General features: G+C 48.8%; 1 protein-coding gene across 4 annotated transcripts; it reads right to left on the reverse strand.

Moving 5' to 3' along the window:
- Positions 1 to 982: 982 nt before the first annotated feature.
- LOC122376248 (protein SSUH2 homolog) lies at positions 983 to 20,674 on the reverse strand. Of its 4 annotated transcripts, none has more exons than XR_006255570.1 (8): positions 20,576 to 20,674; positions 7,465 to 8,194; positions 6,920 to 7,119; positions 6,140 to 6,285; positions 5,740 to 5,847; positions 5,025 to 5,212; positions 1,853 to 1,984; positions 983 to 1,527 (listed from the first exon to the last, which is right to left on the reverse strand). XR_006255570.1 is itself a non-coding variant. In XM_043356045.1 (8 exons), exons 4-8 carry the CDS (start codon positions 6,245 to 6,247, stop codon positions 1,387 to 1,389), a joined length of 753 nt encoding a protein of 250 aa, XP_043211980.1. In that variant the 5' UTR covers positions 6,248 to 6,285; positions 6,920 to 7,119; positions 7,465 to 8,194; positions 20,576 to 20,674; the 3' UTR covers positions 983 to 1,386. The 4 variants fall into 4 exon arrangements, 1 of the variants encoding a protein (XP_043211980.1); XR_006255568.1 differs by lacking the exon at positions 20,576 to 20,674 and adding an exon at positions 9,542 to 9,756 and having other exon boundaries at positions 1,853 to 2,060; XM_043356045.1 differs by having other exon boundaries at positions 1,853 to 2,060.
- Between the last annotated feature and the right edge of the window lie 546 nt (positions 20,675 to 21,220).

Below are 21,220 nucleotides of genomic sequence, written 5' to 3' on the forward strand. Positions count from 1 at the left end.
AATAGGTATGTGCAATCGCCAGGTAGGTAAATGCAGTTCTATCATATGCATATTTCCTCAACTCGACTGATAAACAAAGCGATGTCTCATGTTCATATTATTGCAAAACCACTAGTTCGCCACAAGATCCTCATCAGAACAATTTTTGTTTCCAAGCACCTTGATCCATGTGGTTCTCATAATGCAAAACACGTCTTTGATGACCTAGAAGAATACATGTTTACTCGATCAATCGCAAATATCCATCACTAATCTACCCGTGATTCGTATCAACTCCTGACGCAAACCAGTTACCCGTGACTTCGCAACGAATCCAAGCGCTGACAAGCATAGTGCAGACCTTGTTCATGAACGGGATACTGCAATGTTTAGTGGGCCGTGTGGGCCAAATGCCAATTGCAACTGTGCACACTGTAGGTCTTTCACGATGAGATACAAGACAGGTTCGGTGACCTCCATAGGGCATAGATGGATGAGTGTTCACTTGATAAAAGTTAGCATCATGTTGCACAATGTAATCTGGCGACTAAAAGATGTGCTGGACAAAAAGGGCGATGAATGTGTTCTTTTTAAGACAGAAGGTGATATAGGTATTAACAAAATACATATAGTTATGTTAGGAAACGAGAGCAGCTTACTTTAAAATCGGTAATAGCTTTCAACTAATAAGGTGTAAAGCAACGGCAATTGAAATAATTAACCAACCCTGTTATTATGGCACCGTCATTCCTGTTATTTATGCATTTTATTTTATTTACTTATTATATCCAGCCTTCATTGCTAGCAGCTTTCATCTTTGTCATTTCGATTTTGATACGTTCCGAAAAGATCACTGACATAACCAGAAAATCTTCGGTGAAATCTCACCGCCAAATGCAGATGAAACACGATTGATTCATACGTTGTATGGAAGGCATTTGAGCAAAATGTATCTGCTAACAAAAAAAAAAATTGTTTGTGACTTCACAAGTCTTATTATAGAGGTCTAACCTGACAGACATCAACATAAAAACTAGACTGCGAGGTGCCTTGACTTTGAGCAAATGTCAGTCACCCTTACTTCACAGATTCTGAATTAGCATACATAAGCTCATACCTAGCCAATATCGAATTAACAAAATATTCATCAATAAAGACATTGACATAAATAAATATAAGACAAAAAGACAATAAAGACATCAATAAAGTTCATTCTTCAAATGGTCACTAAATCAATTCTGGGTCATCGCATTGTCGCGCTTCTTCAAAGACACGCAGGCCTCCATGAGCCTCTAGTTCAAGGCTATAGATTGTGTAGAACTCCCCCTAGTCCTTCAAACACACACCAATCAAAACACGATTTCGTCCAGCCTAGCACACGAATATCTCATACGTCAAGCTCTCACTTCACATGATCACACAGCAGCACTGTTTGGGGTAGTCGGGGAAGTGGATTTTCTGGCTGTTTCCGTAGATGAAGAAGTCGTTCTGTTTGCCGTCGTAGTGGTAGGTGACGCAAAATACCGGCACAGACTGCACCGAGTGACGCTGAAATGAAGGAAAAGATGACGGTTAAGTACGTTTCAATAGACAATGCATAAATATTTAATAGTTTTGAACTCTTGTTATGGTAACATCTTGTTATCAATTGATATTCATTCATTCATTCATTCATTGATTCATTCATTCATTCACTTTCACTCGATTGTTCGATTATTGTTCATTTATTTGAGTTTTGATGCTTTATTTATTCATTCGTTTCTTTGAATACCATCGCCTTTGATCCAGCTGCCAATGGCAATGGCAACATTTTTTTCTTTTCTTTCTACTGAGCAGCCCATTTCAAAAAGTCCACTGTAGTAGCACAGCCCACCTGTCTGAATATCCGCTCCTGGGGCCACTGCTGGCCGTGTTTGTGCACCAGCTCCCAGGAGCTCTCGCTGACCAGTCGGTCCGGAAAGCCGACGATCGGGTGCACGCGCTGCTCCTCGGCTCTGAACACTTCCTGACCGGAGACGGAGCGGATCAGGTTATCGGGCAGGTCGGTGCGCTCCACTACCTTGATGTCCTTGTGGTTTTGCCTGACGAAACAGAAGGTAGGAGAGGTCAGGGGCTACATGAATAAAGGGGAAAATTACCGGGTTCAGAGGGAGATGCTTGCGTGTAAAAGAAATAATTTCAAAGTAAAAGAACCAGGATGAGAGCTGGTTGACAGAAAACAACAAAATGCAAGAATCCCAAGGTTTCTGGAACAAAATCTCAGATGTAGATACATTGAAACCTGAGCTTAAGAAAAGGAGTCTAAGTCAAAGACGGAAATGTTAAAATAACTAATTATTTTCAGCCGAGCGGAGACGCGTTATTGAAAGGGGGTGAAAAATAATTCAGTAAGAGTAGACAAGAAGACATTGTTGTAATTCTCTCATCTACTTCATGTTGTACACGTGTTTTGACAGCTGGAAACCTTAACAGAGAGCGATCATGTAATATAGTTTAACCCGCGACCGCCTGGGGGGTCGGATCCGACCCCCCTCTGTTTTTCTTAAATAACTCATGAACCGCTTGAGCTATCAACTTGAAACTTCGCATACCTTCTCCCCCATCAATTTGACGTCTCCTGTGCAATTTTTAAGAAAACATTTTCAAAATTTTTTGAGATATATCGATTTTAGTGATGTAACTACATGGCGTTTTTAGTCAAAAAATGGTAAATGTTTAAAAAATCGCCAAAAATCGAGGTTTTAAGCAAATTGCAAATTAAGGACATGAAAAGACGCAGCTCAACGAGTTCTTTAAAATGGCTATCTCGGATTTTCCATAAAATGCGTTTTTCACTCCTAAAAATTCAAAAAACTATATTTTTTGGAAAACAGCTAATAAAATCCAAAATTTTGAGAATTTCCAAAAAACCGGAATATATGTTATAGAGCTTTATTAGAACATTAGATGTCCCAAATTTCAACTTTCTATCTTGATTTTTGACCCCCAAATTGTAAAAAATAGCACCAACATGCATAGGGCATGGTGACGTCATAAGCATTTTCGCGAATTAGAGGCACTTCTGAACATCGCATGTGAAAACAAATGGCACCACTAGATTCCTGGGACAAAGCTCGTCTAGAAAAGTGCATTTTTATGTCAAAAATAAAAAGTTGAAAAATTGACTTTTTTTCTTAGCCCTCGTTTAGTTATGTATGGTATAAACGATTTTTTATGCTTTCAATGCACACTTATCACCAGCACAGTGACTTGGGGTCACATATAACCATTACTGACCTTGACCCGTACTTAGTATGACCCCTATACGCACATGGTACCTTCACTAGGTCTTTGAGGTCATTTGTGGTGAGTTTCGAGCAGCAGCTATCGATTCCGCTGTCCGTAAGCCTAATCATGCAAAACCCCTGAATTTGACCTTTGACCTGACCTTGACCCGAAAGTTGACCTCAATCTTAAAATCTTAAGAGTGCTTTGGGAAAGTCTCGTAGAGACCTTTCGAACGCCGCCTCGCGGGGCTCGATACGACCATTGGTTCTCGAGATAACAGGGGGGGTCGGATCCGACCCCCCCCCCCCAGGCTGATGTGGGTACGGAAATAGCCCAGGCGGTGCCGGGTTAAAAACAATGATACCTAACGACGATCTATATAATGTGAAACCGCAAATCATTGAAACCCAAATAGGTAGTCATTTGGAAAAGACAGCATTCGTTGCAGAACGTTGTCATTTCTTGGTCATTTCAACCCAGCTTCAACTCGACTGAAGACCAACGCACGTGACAAGTCACTGCATATGCAACGGCACTGACTTGAATTCTGTCACTTTCGCGACACTCTTATGCGACCATCTAATTTGCAACCGTCGCAATGCGAACGCTTCGTCCGCTTTCACTTCTCGTCTGAGACCGTGGTCGTGTTTAAAAGATGACACCACTCGCACATCCAATGTACTCAGTGAGAATTAGCATAGTGTGTGACTTCTTTATAGAGCGGGCAGCGTCAGCTGACATTATGTAAGTATGTGAGGTTGTGTCATAAGACGAGCATAGGTGTGGTTGGAACGATACCATGTCGTGTACGGTACACCAGTACATACAAAATGAAAGTGGATCTACTCATCCTTTTGTTTGGTAGATCTTGCGAATGGTTCGTCTGCCATTTTAATATGCTTGCTTGGCATACGAAATTACTCGATAAATTTAAAACACTATTTTTATGAAAAATAAGCATCCTAAAGCAAGGCGATTCTCGAATTTCCATTACGCAAAAGAGTCACCAGCATTTCCCTTAAATATTTTAAGGCAATAAAACAGGAAAGTACAGAAGGTCAGGGAAAAGCTGGCCCAATTTTAAGCAGATTGCATAATTATGCCGTCCAGTAAAGAAAGCATCTTACAATAAAAAAAATTCCTTCCAGGGTTTTACATGAGCATCCTGGTTCACAAAATTTATCTCGCTGAGGTGTGCAAATGCTACCAGATCTGCCACCCCAAAGAACTCTGGCAAGAAGCTGCGGTGAAAGTCCTCTCCGCATCGGTCGAGCCTAAAAAGCCTCAGCAACAATGGTGGCTCCGACGTCTCGCGTCTCTTGGTGTCGTCAGTCGTGTGCCCTTCCTCTCTTCTCTACCTTACGGACGCTCTTTCCTGTCCCTCCCCAACGCTCTTTAGCGCTTGAAGTCAGGTTATCACAAGTGACTGAGGCAAGAAAATGAGTTTGAGCACAGCATGGGGCTCCATAGACATGTGAGCTTGGCAAGGTAGCTTGCCAATTAAAGTCGATTTTAGTCTGACTAGCACGCGGAACCGAAAATCAGGACAATTAATTAATTTCCTTTTCAGTACTATATTATCTTACATGCGAATTAATCCTTCATGAAACGATAACTGTTTACGAGCAAAGCTATGGATGGTTTGGGCTAGTTTTCAGCGTGGATCTCTATAAATGCAGAAACACATACATAACATGATATTCACAAAATCGGACCACCACTTCATACAAATCAAACACCTCTCAGCTCATCTCACTCATCTAACTCATCCTTCTCACCATTTGACTGTGAGTTCCACGAAGCAGCGGATGTGGCCAACGGCCTCACATGTGGGACAAGGAATCATCCCTGCAGCATCGCAAGTAAGACAGCGTCTGGAACCTCGGCCATGACAGAAGGAGCAATCGTTGTTCAATCGGCTTGAGGGCGTCGATATGCCGTGCGGATGGCAACAATTGCACCGTGTCTGCGAAAAAAAAAAACGGGAGAGAGAGAGAGAGAGAGAGAGAGAGAGAGAGAGAGAGGGAGAGATAGAGAGAGAGAGAGAGACAGACAGAGAGAGAGGAGAGAGAGAGAAAGATGAAGTCTAGTGCGTAACATTCAAAAGAATCATAAATATTGCTTCACAACACTTTATCTCACCCACTTTTTCACACTTCGTGCGTAGTTTAGCCCAGGCTTTTAAGTTAGTGGCTTAAATTCGTGCCTAAGTTGAATGGCGAACTTCATATCACCGCTTAGCATAAATGCGTAACCATAAATGCGTAACTTACGAATCGCATCCGACAGGACAGATCCTAGCTTATGAATCACTGTGCTTATCAATGGGTATCATGCGTAGTACGCATGATACCCATGATACCCATTGATGAGTCGCGTACCCCCGTCAGCGTCAGTGCGTAACTTATGTTTCCTGTCCGTATCAGAGCGTAACTTACGCATTCGCGTAGGACGTAACTTACGCATCCACGTCCGTGGTAGGGCATAACTTACGTATCCGTGTCCGTGGCAGCCCGTGCAGCGCGTCTCCCGGAGACCGCGGCAGTTGTGGCAGACGCGTACCGTCTGGGTGTTGGGCACCTCCGCCACAGAGTTCAGGTTCTGGGGCACACACCAGAGGGCGGTCACAACGCGCAGAGGGCGCGGGAGATAGCAGAAGGGTGAACAACCTATCTGCTACTTCAACTTCCCTGTATAAATTAAGTGAGCAGAGCAAGATATTCTACCACTTTTCCTACCGGCTCACCAATTTATTATTTTGTCTGTACGCTTCTCTGCATCAAGTTTGAGCCTTTTGGATGACGAATATCCAAAAACAAGCAGCTTTTAAAAGCGACGATATGTTCCTCGCCTGACCCAACCAAACCCTTCCCCTGACACCCCCGGAGCGCACCTGGAACCACTGGGAGGGCTCCAGGGTGATCAGCACGTCCCAGGGTCCTGGCGGAGGACCGCTGGGCGGCGGCACGGTCTCACCACGCCACGGCACGTATAGTTCCATCGCGTGATGCGCGTCTCCGTCATGGTCTCGAGCGTGTACTGCCGGAACGGGAGGGGTCAGGGGTCAGAAAGGTTTCGTAAAGGCCATGTGGGTCACATGGGGTCAGACAAGTGCACGTTTGTTCGTTCGTTTTCTTTTGTTGGGTTACGCTCTTTGCGTCTAACAAGAGCATTTCAGAGTCGGAAGGATGATAGGAATTAGGGGGAGATATTGTTCTGGGCGGGCACCCTGGTGACCCGTCGGGGCTGAGCCCATCCAGTGGACAGGCCACCCAGCCCCCTGACGGTCACCGCAGTCGCACCTGGCTACGGGCCTGCTTCTGGGGTGGAGCAGGTAACGACGGAGCGGAGGTCCATTGCTTCCATCCTCAGGATAGTCGAATGATCGAATCCTTCTCCTCCACGCCTCCACCCCCTGTTCCGGGCTGGAAGGGCAACTTTATCCCATGCGGGAAGCTCCTATAGGAGCACGCCCGTAGCCGGGTGCAGTGAGTGCCTTGGGGCTGGTCGGCCTGTCCTCTGGACGGGCTCAGCCCCGGCGACTCACCAGGGTGCCTGCCCAGACCAATGGCTCCCCCTTATTCCCATCATACTTCCGGCTCTGCAATGGTCTCTTCTATGCTCATTAGACCGAAAGTGCCTAACAACAAAACAAACAAACCCATATTCTCACCTTCAAGGCGGGTGTGGGCGTCACGGTGACAATCTTCATGTCCTCGATGGGTCCCTTTCCGAAGCAGCAGTGCTCGGCCACGTAGCCGGCCACAATCTCTCTGATCCTCTCAGTGCTGGGTACTTCGTGCTGCACGTTCACCTGGCCGTAATTCTCCGGCGGAGGGGGCAGGGCGGCAGGAGGCGGCGGAGGCGCTCCCCCTGTGCAGAGGGGGGGGGGGCGGGGGTGAGTTTCACCTGGAATGGGTAACGGTAGTTTACCTCTACTGTCTCCGTGCCATTTTCTGCATTGTGTATGATGAGAGAAAGATCAAAATGGGAGAAGTTCGCTCATATACCCGCCCATTTGATACCTACTTCAACGTAAAACTACAACGTGAACAGAACTCTGTGAAAGTGAAAATATTGTAGCACTGGGTTTAGGGCCCACGCTCCTTTACCACATTTTTATAATTCATCCTTCCCTTCTCGCACAGTATTTCTCTTCAATCCTTCATCCCACTCGCAGCCTTCTCCCTCCAAGTCTCGCAAATCCCTCCCACCCACCTCCAGTGAAGTCGAGTCCCTCGTAGCCGGGCAGCTTGTCCATGGAGTCGATGGGCGGCGCCGTCGGCGAGGGGTCACTGCCCTCCTCTGCCAGCTCCTCATCCGGAGTCAGCGAAGCGCGGCCCTCCAGTTTGGCAGCCGTCTCCGGCTTCAAAAAGTCCATTGGAGGAGCAGATTCTTGCGGGGGAGCGCCCTGGGGTGGGTAGGCGCCCTGTTGTGGGTATTGCCCTTGAGGTGGATATTGCCCCTTCTGCGGATATTGTCCTTGAGGATATTGCCCTTGTGGTGGATATTGCCCTTGCTGCGGATATTGTCCTTGAGGATATTGCCCTTGCTGCGGATATTGCCCTTGCTGCAGATATTGCCCTTGCTGTGGATATTCTCCTTGCTGTTGAGGATACGCTCCCGGATTATAATACCCATGTTGCGGTGGATATTGGCCCGCTGGCGGCCGGCACCGGGACAGTGGGACTGGATCCTGACCCATCTGCAGTGGATTTTGGTCAACTCCCACACCACCGGAGAAGCCACTTTGCACTTCCACGACACAATGAGATCGACTTGTCGATATCTTCGCCGCGCTGGCGAATTTAGCTTTGGTGAACATCAGACTGTTGAAATATTCGTCTAGGATGAAACGATTACTTCGATTGAACTCTTTGAACTTATATTAATTTAATTGATGCTTGAACTGATCTTGAGTGTGCGTTAGATAACTGGTACATTTGGCCTGAAAGAAACGGAAATTTATCGGTGAGAGGAATCATAAATGATGATAAACATACAGCCAATAGCACACTGAAAAAAATAATGACACCTAAAAGGGGTGTTTTTTGAAGCGTACCAAAAACGCGCAGTTTTCTGGAGTCCGATTACACCCGGAATCAGACACTTTCTAGGGTATTATGACACTGGTTGAGGGTGTATTTTTATACCGTACGGCGTCAAATGATTCCCGGAATCATACGCCTTATGGAATAAAAATACACCCCAAATCAGAGTCATAATACTCTAGGAAGTGTCTGATTCCGGGTGTAATCTGACTCCTGGAAACTGCGCGTTTTTGGTACGCTTCAAAAAACACCCCTTTTAGGTGTCACTTCAGGGAGTAATCGGATTTTGAGGGTGTATTTTGATCCCACACGGTGTATGATTCCGGGAATCATTTGACGACATGTGGTATAAAATACACTTCCAACCAGAGTCAGATTACCTCGGGGGTGTCTGATTCCGGGTGTAATCGGACTCCTGGAAACTGCGCGTTTTTGGTACGCTTCAAAAAACACCCCTCGTAGGTGTCACCTCAACGGTGTCAAATGACTCTTGGGATGGTTTTTCTATACCGGCTCAGAGCCTGTTCCTGTTAGCGCCATACATCAGCTAATATCAATATTACCGGTACTTTTGGTCTCCTATATAATAAATACCGGTAATATTCGAATGCGGGGATTGGGTTGTGTGCAGGGGTGAGGGATGCACTCGAACCGAGCTGCGGCGAGGGTATAAAGGGTATATTCATCGCATCAGAAAAACAGGTCGCCTGGGCCCTTATCTTGAGACCAATAGTTTGGTACAACTAACCAACATACGGCATACCCATGGGTATGTTCTGCTTCTGAAGCTTATAGGAACGATTAGCCAGACTGCAACGAGACTTTAAATGTAGCTTACATGTGTCTTCACCCTTGCAGCTACAATTTTATTTATTGACGACGACGTCTTCTTTTCAATCAGTCTTTATACCAGATATTGTCAAATGATTCTCGGAATCATACATCTTATGGGATCAAAATACACTCTCCAACAGAGTCATAATTGCAGTTGTTAACCACGTGACGCAAATTAACAATACATGCATGTCATTCTTTATTTTATATGCAACAATAAATTCCAAAACATTTGGGCACGAAATGTATGGCGAAATCTAATGAAAACTTATCGTAAAGCTCATGGGTCCGTGACTCCATTCACCGTAAGGAATTACTCACATTTCAACAATGTTCCATCAACCGGTGATTATTACTTAGCTACTTACTTAGGTAGAGTTATTCTGCAGCTTGATGACATAAAAACTTACCTCCGTCTCCATGGTGCGTTGATATCTTGTCCTACTTCAAAATTTCGCCGAGTGCAGGGCGCCTCGTTGTTTAAATACGCATGTTGAGCAAACTACAAATAATATCTGAAGTTTATCGTTAAAGCGCTATTACTTGAAGTAAATCTACACTTTAAACAACGTTTGGCGACATTAAAAGCGCGTTAATTCAAATAAGTTCCTCTCCCCGCTCACACCACACGCCATGGGCGGCGCCACCGGGGGGGACGGGGGGGACAGGTCCCCCGCTATCGAAAGTTAGGGGGGTACAGTACCCCCCTATCGGCGAGGGCCGTTCAATAGTTGATAATAATGCATTATAGAGCTATCCGTCGCATTTAATGCATCGTTGGTTAATCAAGGCAGGTTCTGAATAAAGATTGCTGTTGGGATGCATCGCAGGGGGTCCTGGCCATCTGCAAAAGGTGTGGAGCTGTGATGCCTGTAGTTATAAGGTGATCGGCAGGGCCTCGGGGATCGTGCCCCCTTTTTGGGGCGCCAGGCAGGGTTATTACTTATAACCTCCCCACCCCATTGCCAGACCCCATTGCCGATAAAACCAAGTTCACTGAAATTCCATAGATTTCCGTTACCATATGAAAATTTTCCATTCCTAATTAGTCAAATTCAAGCATGGCAGTTCTACCACAGGAACCATTTGAAATCTATGCCATTAACCCCAGCACTTGTGGGGAGAAGTGTTCGGATAGATCACAGGCAGGACCAAAAAAGCACGCAGTAGCCCAAGACCTTATAATTGGATATAGCATTGACTCCCTCTCGTCAAGGGGTTCGATAGCACTCGTTTTTTTTTTCTGCAAAACTAAGTTCGGTCGGCGGGTCTAATCGAGCCCCCCATCCCTCCCCTTCTTACGTCAGCGGCTGTGAAAATGCCATTACCAGCTGTTGAAACATGGCAGTTGCTTTTGCATGAGTGCACGAAAGGGTTTTAGGTTCGTGATACGTGAAAGGTTCTACATGAAAATTGAGATACACCAGCTTATCAAATTGTGCTCACTGTGGTGCGCTCGGATTTACCTTGACTATTATAGTCTTTGAATTCTGGGGTGAAACAGACCAGTCAAGAAACCTGTTCCATAAGGAGAGCCACTAATGCTAAAGAGATGTGGGATGAGGTTTCCAGAGACCTTCATTACCTCCCAAAGGGAGGTAATGAAGGTCTCTGGATTTTGCCGAGCTATCGTAACAGCGCCTGCTGTAGTTACGATTGGAGGGTGAATATGAGAACGATGCAGGTCGTGCCAGCTCGAGCATGACGAACACAATGGTGCCGACATCACAGCTCTACTGCCATTTTTGACGAAGTTAATCAACAAGCACCGGAATCCTACCCTGGGGCATTTCACCTGCAGAGGTCGCCGGACCTGAGACCCTTTCACTCAATTTTTTCAACGGTGCATGCGCTCGTTTTTCCCGCGAAGCTCTTGGCAAGTAAAATCCATCAGAAAGTGTGATCAAATAACGGCTGGTGACCTTCCATGACCTAGCATGGCCTTTTGAGTGACCACCGATGACATGACCACTGACGGCTAGCCATTAGCTGCACCCTGCCCGTTACATATGGATCAAGTGGTGATGTCATGATTCTGAAATTATATTGCAGTTTTGGCGCACTTGTCAGAGCAGAAGACATTCCCACTTTTCCTCCACCATGACTATATGATGGTGAAGCCCTGAAGCTGACCAGACGTAAGATCGAAAATTTGAAAGTACGAAACGTAAGAATAGCTGGCACTGCTACTCATACCTAAGCAATTCGCAGCTTGTAGGAAACCAGCTTTGAGTTGGCAAGACTGCAAATTTTGATTTAGAGGCAAGGATGCTTGAAAAGGTGATCGATCTTAATTGTCCTAGGATAAGTTTGGAAACGGGATGCACCATTCGATGTGTTTTGGGCCTTGCCAAGTTTCGCGGCGTTACGTGCCTCGTTTTTTTTTTTTTGCATACACAATCAGTATCTCCTTTTGGGATTTTCGATTTTCGGTCCCCGTCCCCCCCTATCGAAAACCCGTGGCGCCGCCCCTGCCACACGCACCCACGTGGGCACACTTCCGGCAACTGAAGTCAACGGCTTTCCTAACGGTTTTCCTGCAAGGTCGAGCTATTTCATCTTCGTGGCGGACCGGCATGGCTAGAACACAAATGACGTCACACGACAATGCAGCTTGCTGATTGGCCGGGCATTGACTCAAACCACTGGACCTGCTCGCATTTCTTCGTCTCGCATTTCTTCGTCTCGCATTTCTTCGCCTCGCATTTCTTCGCCTCGCATGTCTTCGTCTCGCATTTCTTCGTCTCGCATTTCTTCGTCTCCGTATTTTTTCGTCTCGCATTTCTTCGTCCGCACATTTCTTCGTCTCCGCATTTCTTCGTCTCGCATTTTTCCGCAAATCTTCGTCCGCCAATTGACAGTGCAGCCTGCTCATTGGGCTATTGCCTATTTCATCTTCGTAGCGGACCAGCCATGGCTAGCTCACACATGACGTCACTCGGGGTGTGACCGCCAAAACTGTCCTGTCGCCCGTCTCGCGAGCAGGGTGGCGGGCGGCCGGTGGGTCAGCCGAGCGGGCCGCCGCGCCGTCCCCCCCCCCCCGCCCCAGTGGGGGTGTTTTTGCGCGCACCTGTGTGTGCCGGACCTGACCCCTCTCGCGGCGACGCCCGTCGATAGCTTTGTTCACGGGGAACGTGGTCAGCGCGGCGGGCCCGGTTACGTTTGTTTAGCGCGCTGCGTCCGTCCCGGCGGCCGCTGGCGCGCTGCGTCGCGCCCTATCTCTTTCTTTATCTCCGGTTCGTCGCGTCCAGTTAGTTTGCCTAATACCGTTTGCTTTGCTCCCTCGCTATCTCCCCTGTGTGTGACCCCATTGCCAGTCGTATTTAAACCTGTTGTAAACACCTCCCTCTCTCTGTTCTCTCTCAGTCTTCGCGCCGTGCGGTTGTTCGCTCCTCTCGGCTCAGCTTCCACGCAGTGTGGTGGTTTTCTGCCGGCTCTTTGCTCATCGCAATATAGACTGTGAATTAGTGCAGTGGTGTGTCCAAAGAAGTGGTCACCTGGAGCGATTGAGCAAAAGACTTCAAGTTAGCGGCACAGTATACTCAAGTTATTCTCTGTTCTGCCTCAGTCGTCGAGCCGGGCGGTTGTTCGTTCCGCTCGTCGCAGCCTTCAAGCAGTGTAATTGGTTTGCCGGATCTTGCTCTTTGCAATACAGACTGTGAAATCAGTGCAGTGGTGTGACAAAGGAAGTGATCACCGAGAGCGAGGAGTGAGAGAATCAAGATAGCGGCACAGTATACATTCCAGTTACACTTCACTTCACTTACACTTCAAACGCAGAATTACCCTCCTCCCTATACCTCGCCCGATCGTGCCATCACGGTCTCTATTCCTCACCTCTGTTCACGCCATCGTGGACTCTGTCCTTACTAGCCCCTGTTGCGCCAGCGCGACTCTTTAACCTTCCCTCGTGTCACGCCATCGTGGCCTCTATCCTTATCTCTCTTAAAGGAAATAGTTCACTTTTTAACATGGGTTTTGAACTGGAATAGCAGTTCCGTAGCTTGGGCTGAGACGAGCATAAATCAGGAGCTTTTACAGCCCAACGATCACCCTAGGCAAAGATATTCTATTTCTCGTCCCGAAAAAGGTGTCTTGCGTTGAGGATGTGTGCCTTGCATATATTTCCATCCAGTATGAAAAGAGCATGGGTCCCGAAAATTCTTCAGAAAGTAGAGAAATTATCTACGAGAACTCTAGAGAAATTCTCGTACTGATCAATTAGGACATTCAGGGGAACATTATCAGATCGAGCAGATCGCCCAAATGCCGGTGGCTGCGATAATTTCTCTGTTTCTGAAGAATTTTCGGGACCCATGCTCTTTTCATACTGGATTGCGTGTGCCTTACAGAAACTGAAAAGTTCTTCCTATATCAAAATATAGAAAATAATCTTTTGTTATAAAAAGGTTTTATTTTCTTTGCTGATTATTTTGAACATAAAAAATCATAAATCCGTTGCAAAAAAATAATTTCGTGAAAGTGAACTATTTCCTTTAACCCTCGCCCATGTAGGGGGGGGTTGGTGCAACCCCCCCCCCCCTGAGGTTTTTCGGAAATAGTGCAAAAACGGCGGCGCGCAGCGCCGCCAAATTTTGGGTACCTTATGGGGCAAACCTTGCGCATCTTTTGATAAAAAAAATTTGACCGGGTCATGTCAGGTCACGGAGTTATGACGTCACAAAGGGAACAGCCTCCGGCCGGATTTTCACAAACTGAGTGCCAACGCCCGAGGTTTCCTGCCGGTGGTACGGACATCGGTTGATGGATCGTGATGAAACTTCCCATGCATGTTGGGGCAAGTATTGGCTATCATATGGTATAAGAAACTTGACCGGGTCAGGTCAGGTCACGGAGCTATGACGTCACAAGAGGAACAGCGTCCGGTACTATTTTTGAAAAGCGCCCGAACCACTATTTTGCTAATTCTTGTCACCTCAATGGGAATATGCAGCAATATTAGCTTCTATAGGGAGCAAATGGACCTTCCAAATCCAAAAATACAATCAAATTTCAAAAATTTAAATTTTGATTTTTCGAATTTCTGCCGCCGACTGTGACCTTGCCGACTTCCGGCGCTCCCAACGCGCCATTTTTAGAGCTAGGGAAACGAAATACATACCAAACGATAGAGAATTGATCAAGGAACACGACAGTGAAGGTTTCAAGTCGATATCTCTCACCGTTTTGCCGCAATCGCCGCGGAAAGTTGAAAAAAGTCTATTTTTCCGAAAATTTGACCTTTGACCGGTCAAAAGTAGGTCAAATGTTGACCTAGGACCAAAAAATATACCACCAATCGCGAGATCTCGGCGAGAGCAATCCGTTGGTCTTTTCCGCTAAGCTCTACGACGCTCCGTTTTCAAACGCCAAGGGGGGGTCGCACCAACCCCCCCCCCTGCATGGGCGAAGGTGGCAGATCGCCGTTTACGGGCGAGGGTTAAAGGTAGGTCGGCACAGCCCCAACCTCGCCCGATCGTGCCATCACGGTCTCTATTCCTCACCTCTGTTCACGCCATCGTGGACTCTGTCCTTACGAGCCCCTGTTGCGCCAGCGCGACTCTTTAACCTTCCCTCGTGTCACGCCATCGTGGCCTCTATCCTTATCTCTCTTAAAGGTAGGTCGGCACAGCCCCAACCTCGCCCGATCGTGCCATCACGGTCTCTATTCCTCACCTCTGTTCACGCCATCGTGGACTGTGTCCTACGAACCCCCGTTGCGTCAGCGCGACTCTTTAACCTCCCCTTGAGTCACGCCATCGTGGCCTCTATCCCTACTCATCCTTGTACCTGTTATGAGGGTCTGCGTTTCAGTCACCTAAATGCCATGGACCAGTAGCCAAGCCCAGTCACACAGAAACAAGATACAGTCCACTATAGAGCGCTCGTGACGCACAGGCACAAACGTCACCGAGTCGGCGCCGGCTGCTGCGTCTGCGACATTTAACTGGTCCTCCGGGCCGGATAGAGCCCGCATCATGTCAGAAACAGAAGGTACAGATCAGCCCGGCGCAGCCGAGCAAGAAGAGAGCGTCCAGGAAGAAGCTCGTCAAGAAGCAGCCAGTGAAAACTTGAAACTGCTGCGCCGAAAACGGGGGCAAAAGTTGGCAGCATTCTCACGGGCGTGTCACCGAGCGGAAGCGATCATCGCCGCTCGTGGGAGTCGGTCGCGCCTGGTAGGTTTGTTGGAAACCATTGACTCGACCCTGGAAGGTGTCATCGCAGCAAATGAAGCTTTAGAAGCCTGTCTGACATCTCAAACTGAAAGGGCTGAGGCAGAAGCGTATTACGCAAAAGCTGAGCACGACAGGGAGGAAATTGGGGAAAGAATCACTCAGCACCTTGCTGAGCGCAAAGATGAGGCGCCATCGGAAGCCGGCTCTCATGTGTCTGTCGCTCAAAGAAGCAACACAAGTAACGCCTCGAAAGCTTTGCAAGTTGAAGCAGAAGTCGCTGCAAAGTTGAAGTCTTTACGTCTACAGCAGCTGAAGCGCAAGCAAGAAGAGGAGCGGCTTCAAGAGAAGCAAGAAGAGGAGAGACGACGAATTCAAGAGAAGCAAGAAAAGGAGAGACGACGAATTCAAGAGAAGCAAGAAGAGGAGAGCCGACGAATTCAGCAGAAGCAAGAAGAGGAGAGACGGCGCCAAGAAAAGGAAGCTCAGAGGAGAAAACAGCTACAAGACGCCGTAGATGAAGCTGAAGCCGCCCAGCTAGAAGTCAGTCTGCGCAAAGAGCTCAGCGATGACCTCCAAATGGAAAGAAGAAATGATTTTGAGGATGAGCTGTTCGAAGCCGAAGAAGTTGTGACAAGGAACCGTCAGCTTGAAGTGCAACCAGTGTGTGAAGGAGCGATCACCAGAGCGGCCCGTCGAGTGGGAGTGCGTCCTGAAGAGCCAGTTGAAAGATCGGAATCACGCAAGGTGGGAAACGCGACGTCATGGATACAAGGACTGCAAGGCCCGCAGCAGGCGCCGCGCACAGATGGAGCGACCGCGTTTTCTGCCTTCACAAAGAGTATTCCAAGACTAACTCTCCCTACCTTCAGCGGAAAGGCATCAGAATGGCCGAGGTGGGTTGGGTTATTCAAGGCGCTGGTCCATGACCAACCATCCCTCTCCGACACTGAGAAAATCGCCCACCTACAATCATCTGTAAGTGGTCTGGCACAGCAGACTATATCTGGCATGTTATACGACGGAACTCTCTACCATCAAGCTCTAAAGGCGCTTGAAGAGCGTTTCGGCCAGGACGATGACGTCATTCAGCACAACCTCAACAGCATCTTTGACGCTCCGGACCCACGTGAAGACGACGCCGAATCACTGGAAAGGTTTCAAGCAACCGTGCACTGTGCGGTCACTATTCTGCGAAACATAGGAGCGAGCGCAGACCTGCACAGCAGCAATAGCTTGCAGCGAACAGTGGAGAAACTACCAAGAGAGCTGAGGCGCGAGTGGGGCAAGTTCTCCTTGAAGCTGAAACCTGGAAGACCGTCGCTTTTGGATGTAGATGCGTGGCTGCAGACTCAAGTCAAGATAAGCAGAAGCTGCCCAAAAGGAAAACAGAGCTCTGAAGAAGCCAGCCGTAAGCACAGGAAGGAGAGCGCTGTTGAGACTGTCAGCAGACAGGCCTTTACCACGGCTGCGAGGCCCATTCAGAAACAGGAATGTTCTCTCTGCGGAGAATACCACAATCTGGATCAGTGCAAGCTGTTCACTGCAAAATCTCCCGACGCCCGGTTGAAGCACGTGTTTGGTGAGCAACGATGTTTCCGGTGCCTGAAGAAGGGCCATCGCGTGAAAGACTGCCGGAAGGCAAAACGCTGTGGGAAGAACGGCTGCAAGTACCGGCACCACGCTCTCCTCCACGGCGGCCAGCCAGTCAGGCCTCAGCCTTCCGAAGTGTCAACCGCGGAAACGGAGAGAAAGGCTGATGAAGCAGCTTCGAGGATACGTCTCGCAACCAAGCAGAAGAGAGTCGCGGCAGCCTCGGGATGCCATCAAGAGGACAAAGGCAATGTTACGCTGCTGCAAGTAGTCTCAGTCCGAGTCTTTGGAAGTACAGGAACCAGAGACACGCTGGCTCTACTAGACCCTGGCGCCCAGACATCCCTATGCAGTCAGAAATTAGCGGACAAGCTGGGCATCTCAGGCGAGCCACAGGAACTATGCATGCAGACGATTCAAGGTACCGGAAAGAGGCAAGTGGCCAGGAAGCTGGCAATGGAACTGCAAGGTCTGTCCCCTGAGGCCAGCGAGAAGCGGATAGCATTATCCGAGGTGTGGGCCGTACCGAAGATGAACATCTCTGTGCCACGAATCAGCAAACAGCACCGACAAACATGGCGTCACCTGGAGAACCTAGATGTGCCAGACTGCTCCAAAGGCGAAGTGCAACTGCTTCTCGGTGCCAACGTTCTCGAAGCTGTGATCCAGCACGAGGTGAGAGCTGGACCACCAGGGCAGCCAGTCGCCATCCGAACCGACTTCGGCTGGGCCCTTACGGGGGCGGTGCATGCCCTCGTCCAAGAGCCCGCGCAACAGAAAGCATCAGCGGCAGCAGCAGCACCGGGGGCGGTGCATGCTCTCGTCCCAGAGTCTACGCGACAAGCAGCAGCAGCAGCGGCGGCGGCGGCAGCACCGCGAGCGGTGCATGCCCTCGCCCCAGCCACGCAACCGACGGCGGGGCATCAAGAGCGTGTTCGCCGGAGATCCAGCGCTCCTCGCCGACTCCAACACACTGCCGGCTACGCGACCGCTCGCCCGCATGACCCAGGTGTTCCCGGGACCAGATCGAAGAGTCCGTTCTGTCCAGATCAAGACAGCGGGAGGATAAGCGGGTAGATGGTCGTCGCCCAGATCGCGGTGATGGGAGAACAGTGAGCAAGTGCTGTGAACAGTAATGTAAATATGTGTAAATATGTGGGAACTGCCGATCGCTTGCCCGGTCCGGACTCCGCCCCGTCGAGGCCTTCTACCAGCCGATATATCAGTGGCGGTACAGAGTTTAGTGTTCTCATAGAGTCGAACACGGGGGGCGGGATGTGACCGCCAAAACTGTCCTGTCGCCCGTCTCGCGAGCAGGGTGGCGGGCGGCCGGTGGGTCAGCCGAGCGGGCCGCCGCGCCGTCCCCCCCCCGCCCCAGTGGGGGTGTTTTTGCGCGCACCTGTGTGTGCCGGACCTGACCCCTCTCGCGGCGACGCCCGTCGATAGCTTTGTTCACGGGGAACGTGGTCAGCGCGGCGGGCCCGGTTACGTTTGTTTAGCGCGCTGCGTCCGTCCCGGCGGCCGCTGGCGCGCTGCGTCGCGCCCTATCTCTTTCTTTATCTCCGGTTCGTCGCGTCCAGTTAGTTTGCCTAATACCGTTTGCTTTGCTCCCTCGCTATCTCCCCTGTGTGTGACCCCATTGCCAGTCGTATTTAAACCTGTTGTAAACACCTCCCTCTCTCTGTTCTCTCTCAGTCTTCGCGCCGTGCGGTTGTTCGCTCCTCTCGGCTCAGCTTCCACGCAGTGTGGTGGTTTTCTGCCGGCTCTTTGCTCATCGCAATATAGACTGTGAATTAGTGCAGTGGTGTGTCCAAAGAAGTGGTCACCTGGAGCGATTGAGCAAAAGACTTCAAGTTAGCGGCACAGTATACTCAAGTTATTCTCTGTTCTGCCTCAGTCGTCGAGCCGGGCGGTTGTTCGTTCCGCTCGTCGCAGCCTTCAAGCAGTGTAATTGGTTTGCCGGATCTTGCTCTTTGCAATACAGACTGTGAAATCAGTGCAGTGGTGTGACAAAGGAAGTGATCACCGAGAGCGAGGAGTGAGAGAATCAAGATAGCGGCACAGTATACATTCCAGTTACACTTCACTTCACTTACACTTCAAACGCAGAATTACCCTCCTCCCTATACCTCGCCCGATCGTGCCATCACGGTCTCTATTCCTCACCTCTGTTCACGCCATCGTGGACTCTGTCCTTACTAGCCCCTGTTGCGCCAGCGCGACTCTTTAACCTTCCCTCGTGTCACGCCATCGTGGCCTCTATCCTTATCTCTCTTAAAGGTAGGTCGGCACAGCCCCAACCTCGCCCGATCGTGCCATCACGGTCTCTATTCCTCACCTCTGTTCACGCCATCGTGGACTCTGTCCTTACGAGCCCCTGTTGCGCCAGCGCGACTCTTTAACCTTCCCTCGTGTCACGCCATCGTGGCCTCTATCCTTATCTCTCTTAAAGGTAGGTCGGCACAGCCCCAACCTCGCCCGATCGTGCCATCACGGTCTCTATTCCTCACCTCTGTTCACGCCATCGTGGACTCTGTCCTACGAACCCCCGTTGCGTCAGCGCGACTCTTTAACCTCCCCTTGAGTCACGCCATCGTGGCCTCTATCCCTACTCATCCTTGTACCTGTTATGAGGGTCTGCGTTTCAGTCACCTAAATGCCATGGACCAGTAGCCAAGCCCAGTCACACAGAAACAAGATACAGTCCACTATAGAGCGCTCGTGACGCACAGGCACAAACGTCACCGAGTCGGCGCCGGCTGCTGCGTCTGCGACACGGGGCATTGATTCAAATCACTGAGCCTATAACCAGGGTTACGGAGTCAGAGTCGGAGTCCGTTGGAGTCGACAGTTCTGGCCGTAGTCGGAGTCGGTTGGAAACGACAGTTCTGGCCGTAGTCGGAGTCGGAGTCGATATTGGAAGCCGGAGCTGGATTCGGAGTCTGATTCACCGAAAATCTCTTGACTCTGCAGTGTTGGTTCCTATAGGAACCAACACTGCAGAGTCAAGAGATGGTGGTATACCACCAGTGACGTCAAAACAATTTCTGTAATAATTTAGTGTTTTTTGATACTATCATGTGGAGTTTTTTAACCCTCTGGGTGTCATTTCACTCAGTTGAGCGTTTTCGTAATCCGTGACTCGCTTATTAGGTGTAATTTGACCCTCAGTGGTGCCATAATATTTCGGTGTCATTTGAACCCCATGGGGCTCAAATGACACCGGAATATTATGACACTACCGAGGGTCAAATTACACTCAATAAGTCATTTGAACGGAATATTATGACACCACTAATGATCAAATTACACCTAATAAGGGAGTCACGGATTGCGAAAACGCTCAACTGTGTGAAATGACACCTATAGGATAGGTATAAAAACTCCTCATGACAGCGTCAAAAACGCTTAGATGTGTTATTTTACACTGACACCGTGCAGGATCTTTTGACACGACCCCTAAAATGGGAGTCAAAATTTTGGGAGTCAAATGACCCTTGGGTATATGATTCTGATCGAGATCAATTTACACTAAAAAACGGTGTATGGACACTGTTTTTCAGAATCGGATTACACCTTGGGTGTCAGTTGATTCCCAAATAGGGGATCGTGATTCCCGGGGGGAGTAATTATTTTTCTCTAGTAATATCTACACAGTGCTGGATAAAAATGGCTTACCTTATAAGCAGTTGGGCGTTTACTGGGCGTTGTCAAACCAACCACTGCCACTCAAAATATGTGTCGTACTGTCGCGGTATACTTTGAATCAGTGAAAGAGCCGTATCAGACACAATAGTCATTATCGGGACTGGCATGGGCGTACATATACGAACCAGGGGTCGTGGCCCGTATGTCAACGTACTACTTATCAAAGCAGCGATAGGCTATCACACTCTAAGTCTTGCCATATGTCTCGGTAAACGACGAGGACCTTGATAAGACATGGAAAACACAAATGGAAAGCGACAGTCACGTTAGCAATTGCTTCCACCAAGTGCTCTAGCACACGCTTGGGCGGCCCGTAAAATGCCAAATAAATTTGTACTAAAATAAATTTGAATACCGTGAGAGAATGATAGTCACATCACACGCTAAAAAAATACATGCTTGCATTCCTTTTTGCAACAGCGATGAAATTACACGCAGCATTCATATTTCATGAGTACCCGAAGCCTACCCTGGCAATCCTGACTGTGCCACTGTGACCGCGACCCGCCCACTCCCCACACGCACCTCACCTCCAAATGCGAGCCTTGCTAAGTCAGCTTTTCTCCAAAACTTGCAGTATTTTAACATATAAGCACAAACACTACGCTTGGCTCT

Source organism: Amphibalanus amphitrite, unplaced genomic scaffold (genome assembly GCF_019059575.1).
Source record: "Amphibalanus amphitrite isolate SeventyFive unplaced genomic scaffold, NRLGWU_Aamphi_draft 002066F_arrow, whole genome shotgun sequence".
Classification (NCBI taxonomy): Eukaryota; Metazoa; Arthropoda; class Thecostraca; order Balanomorpha; family Balanidae; genus Amphibalanus; species Amphibalanus amphitrite.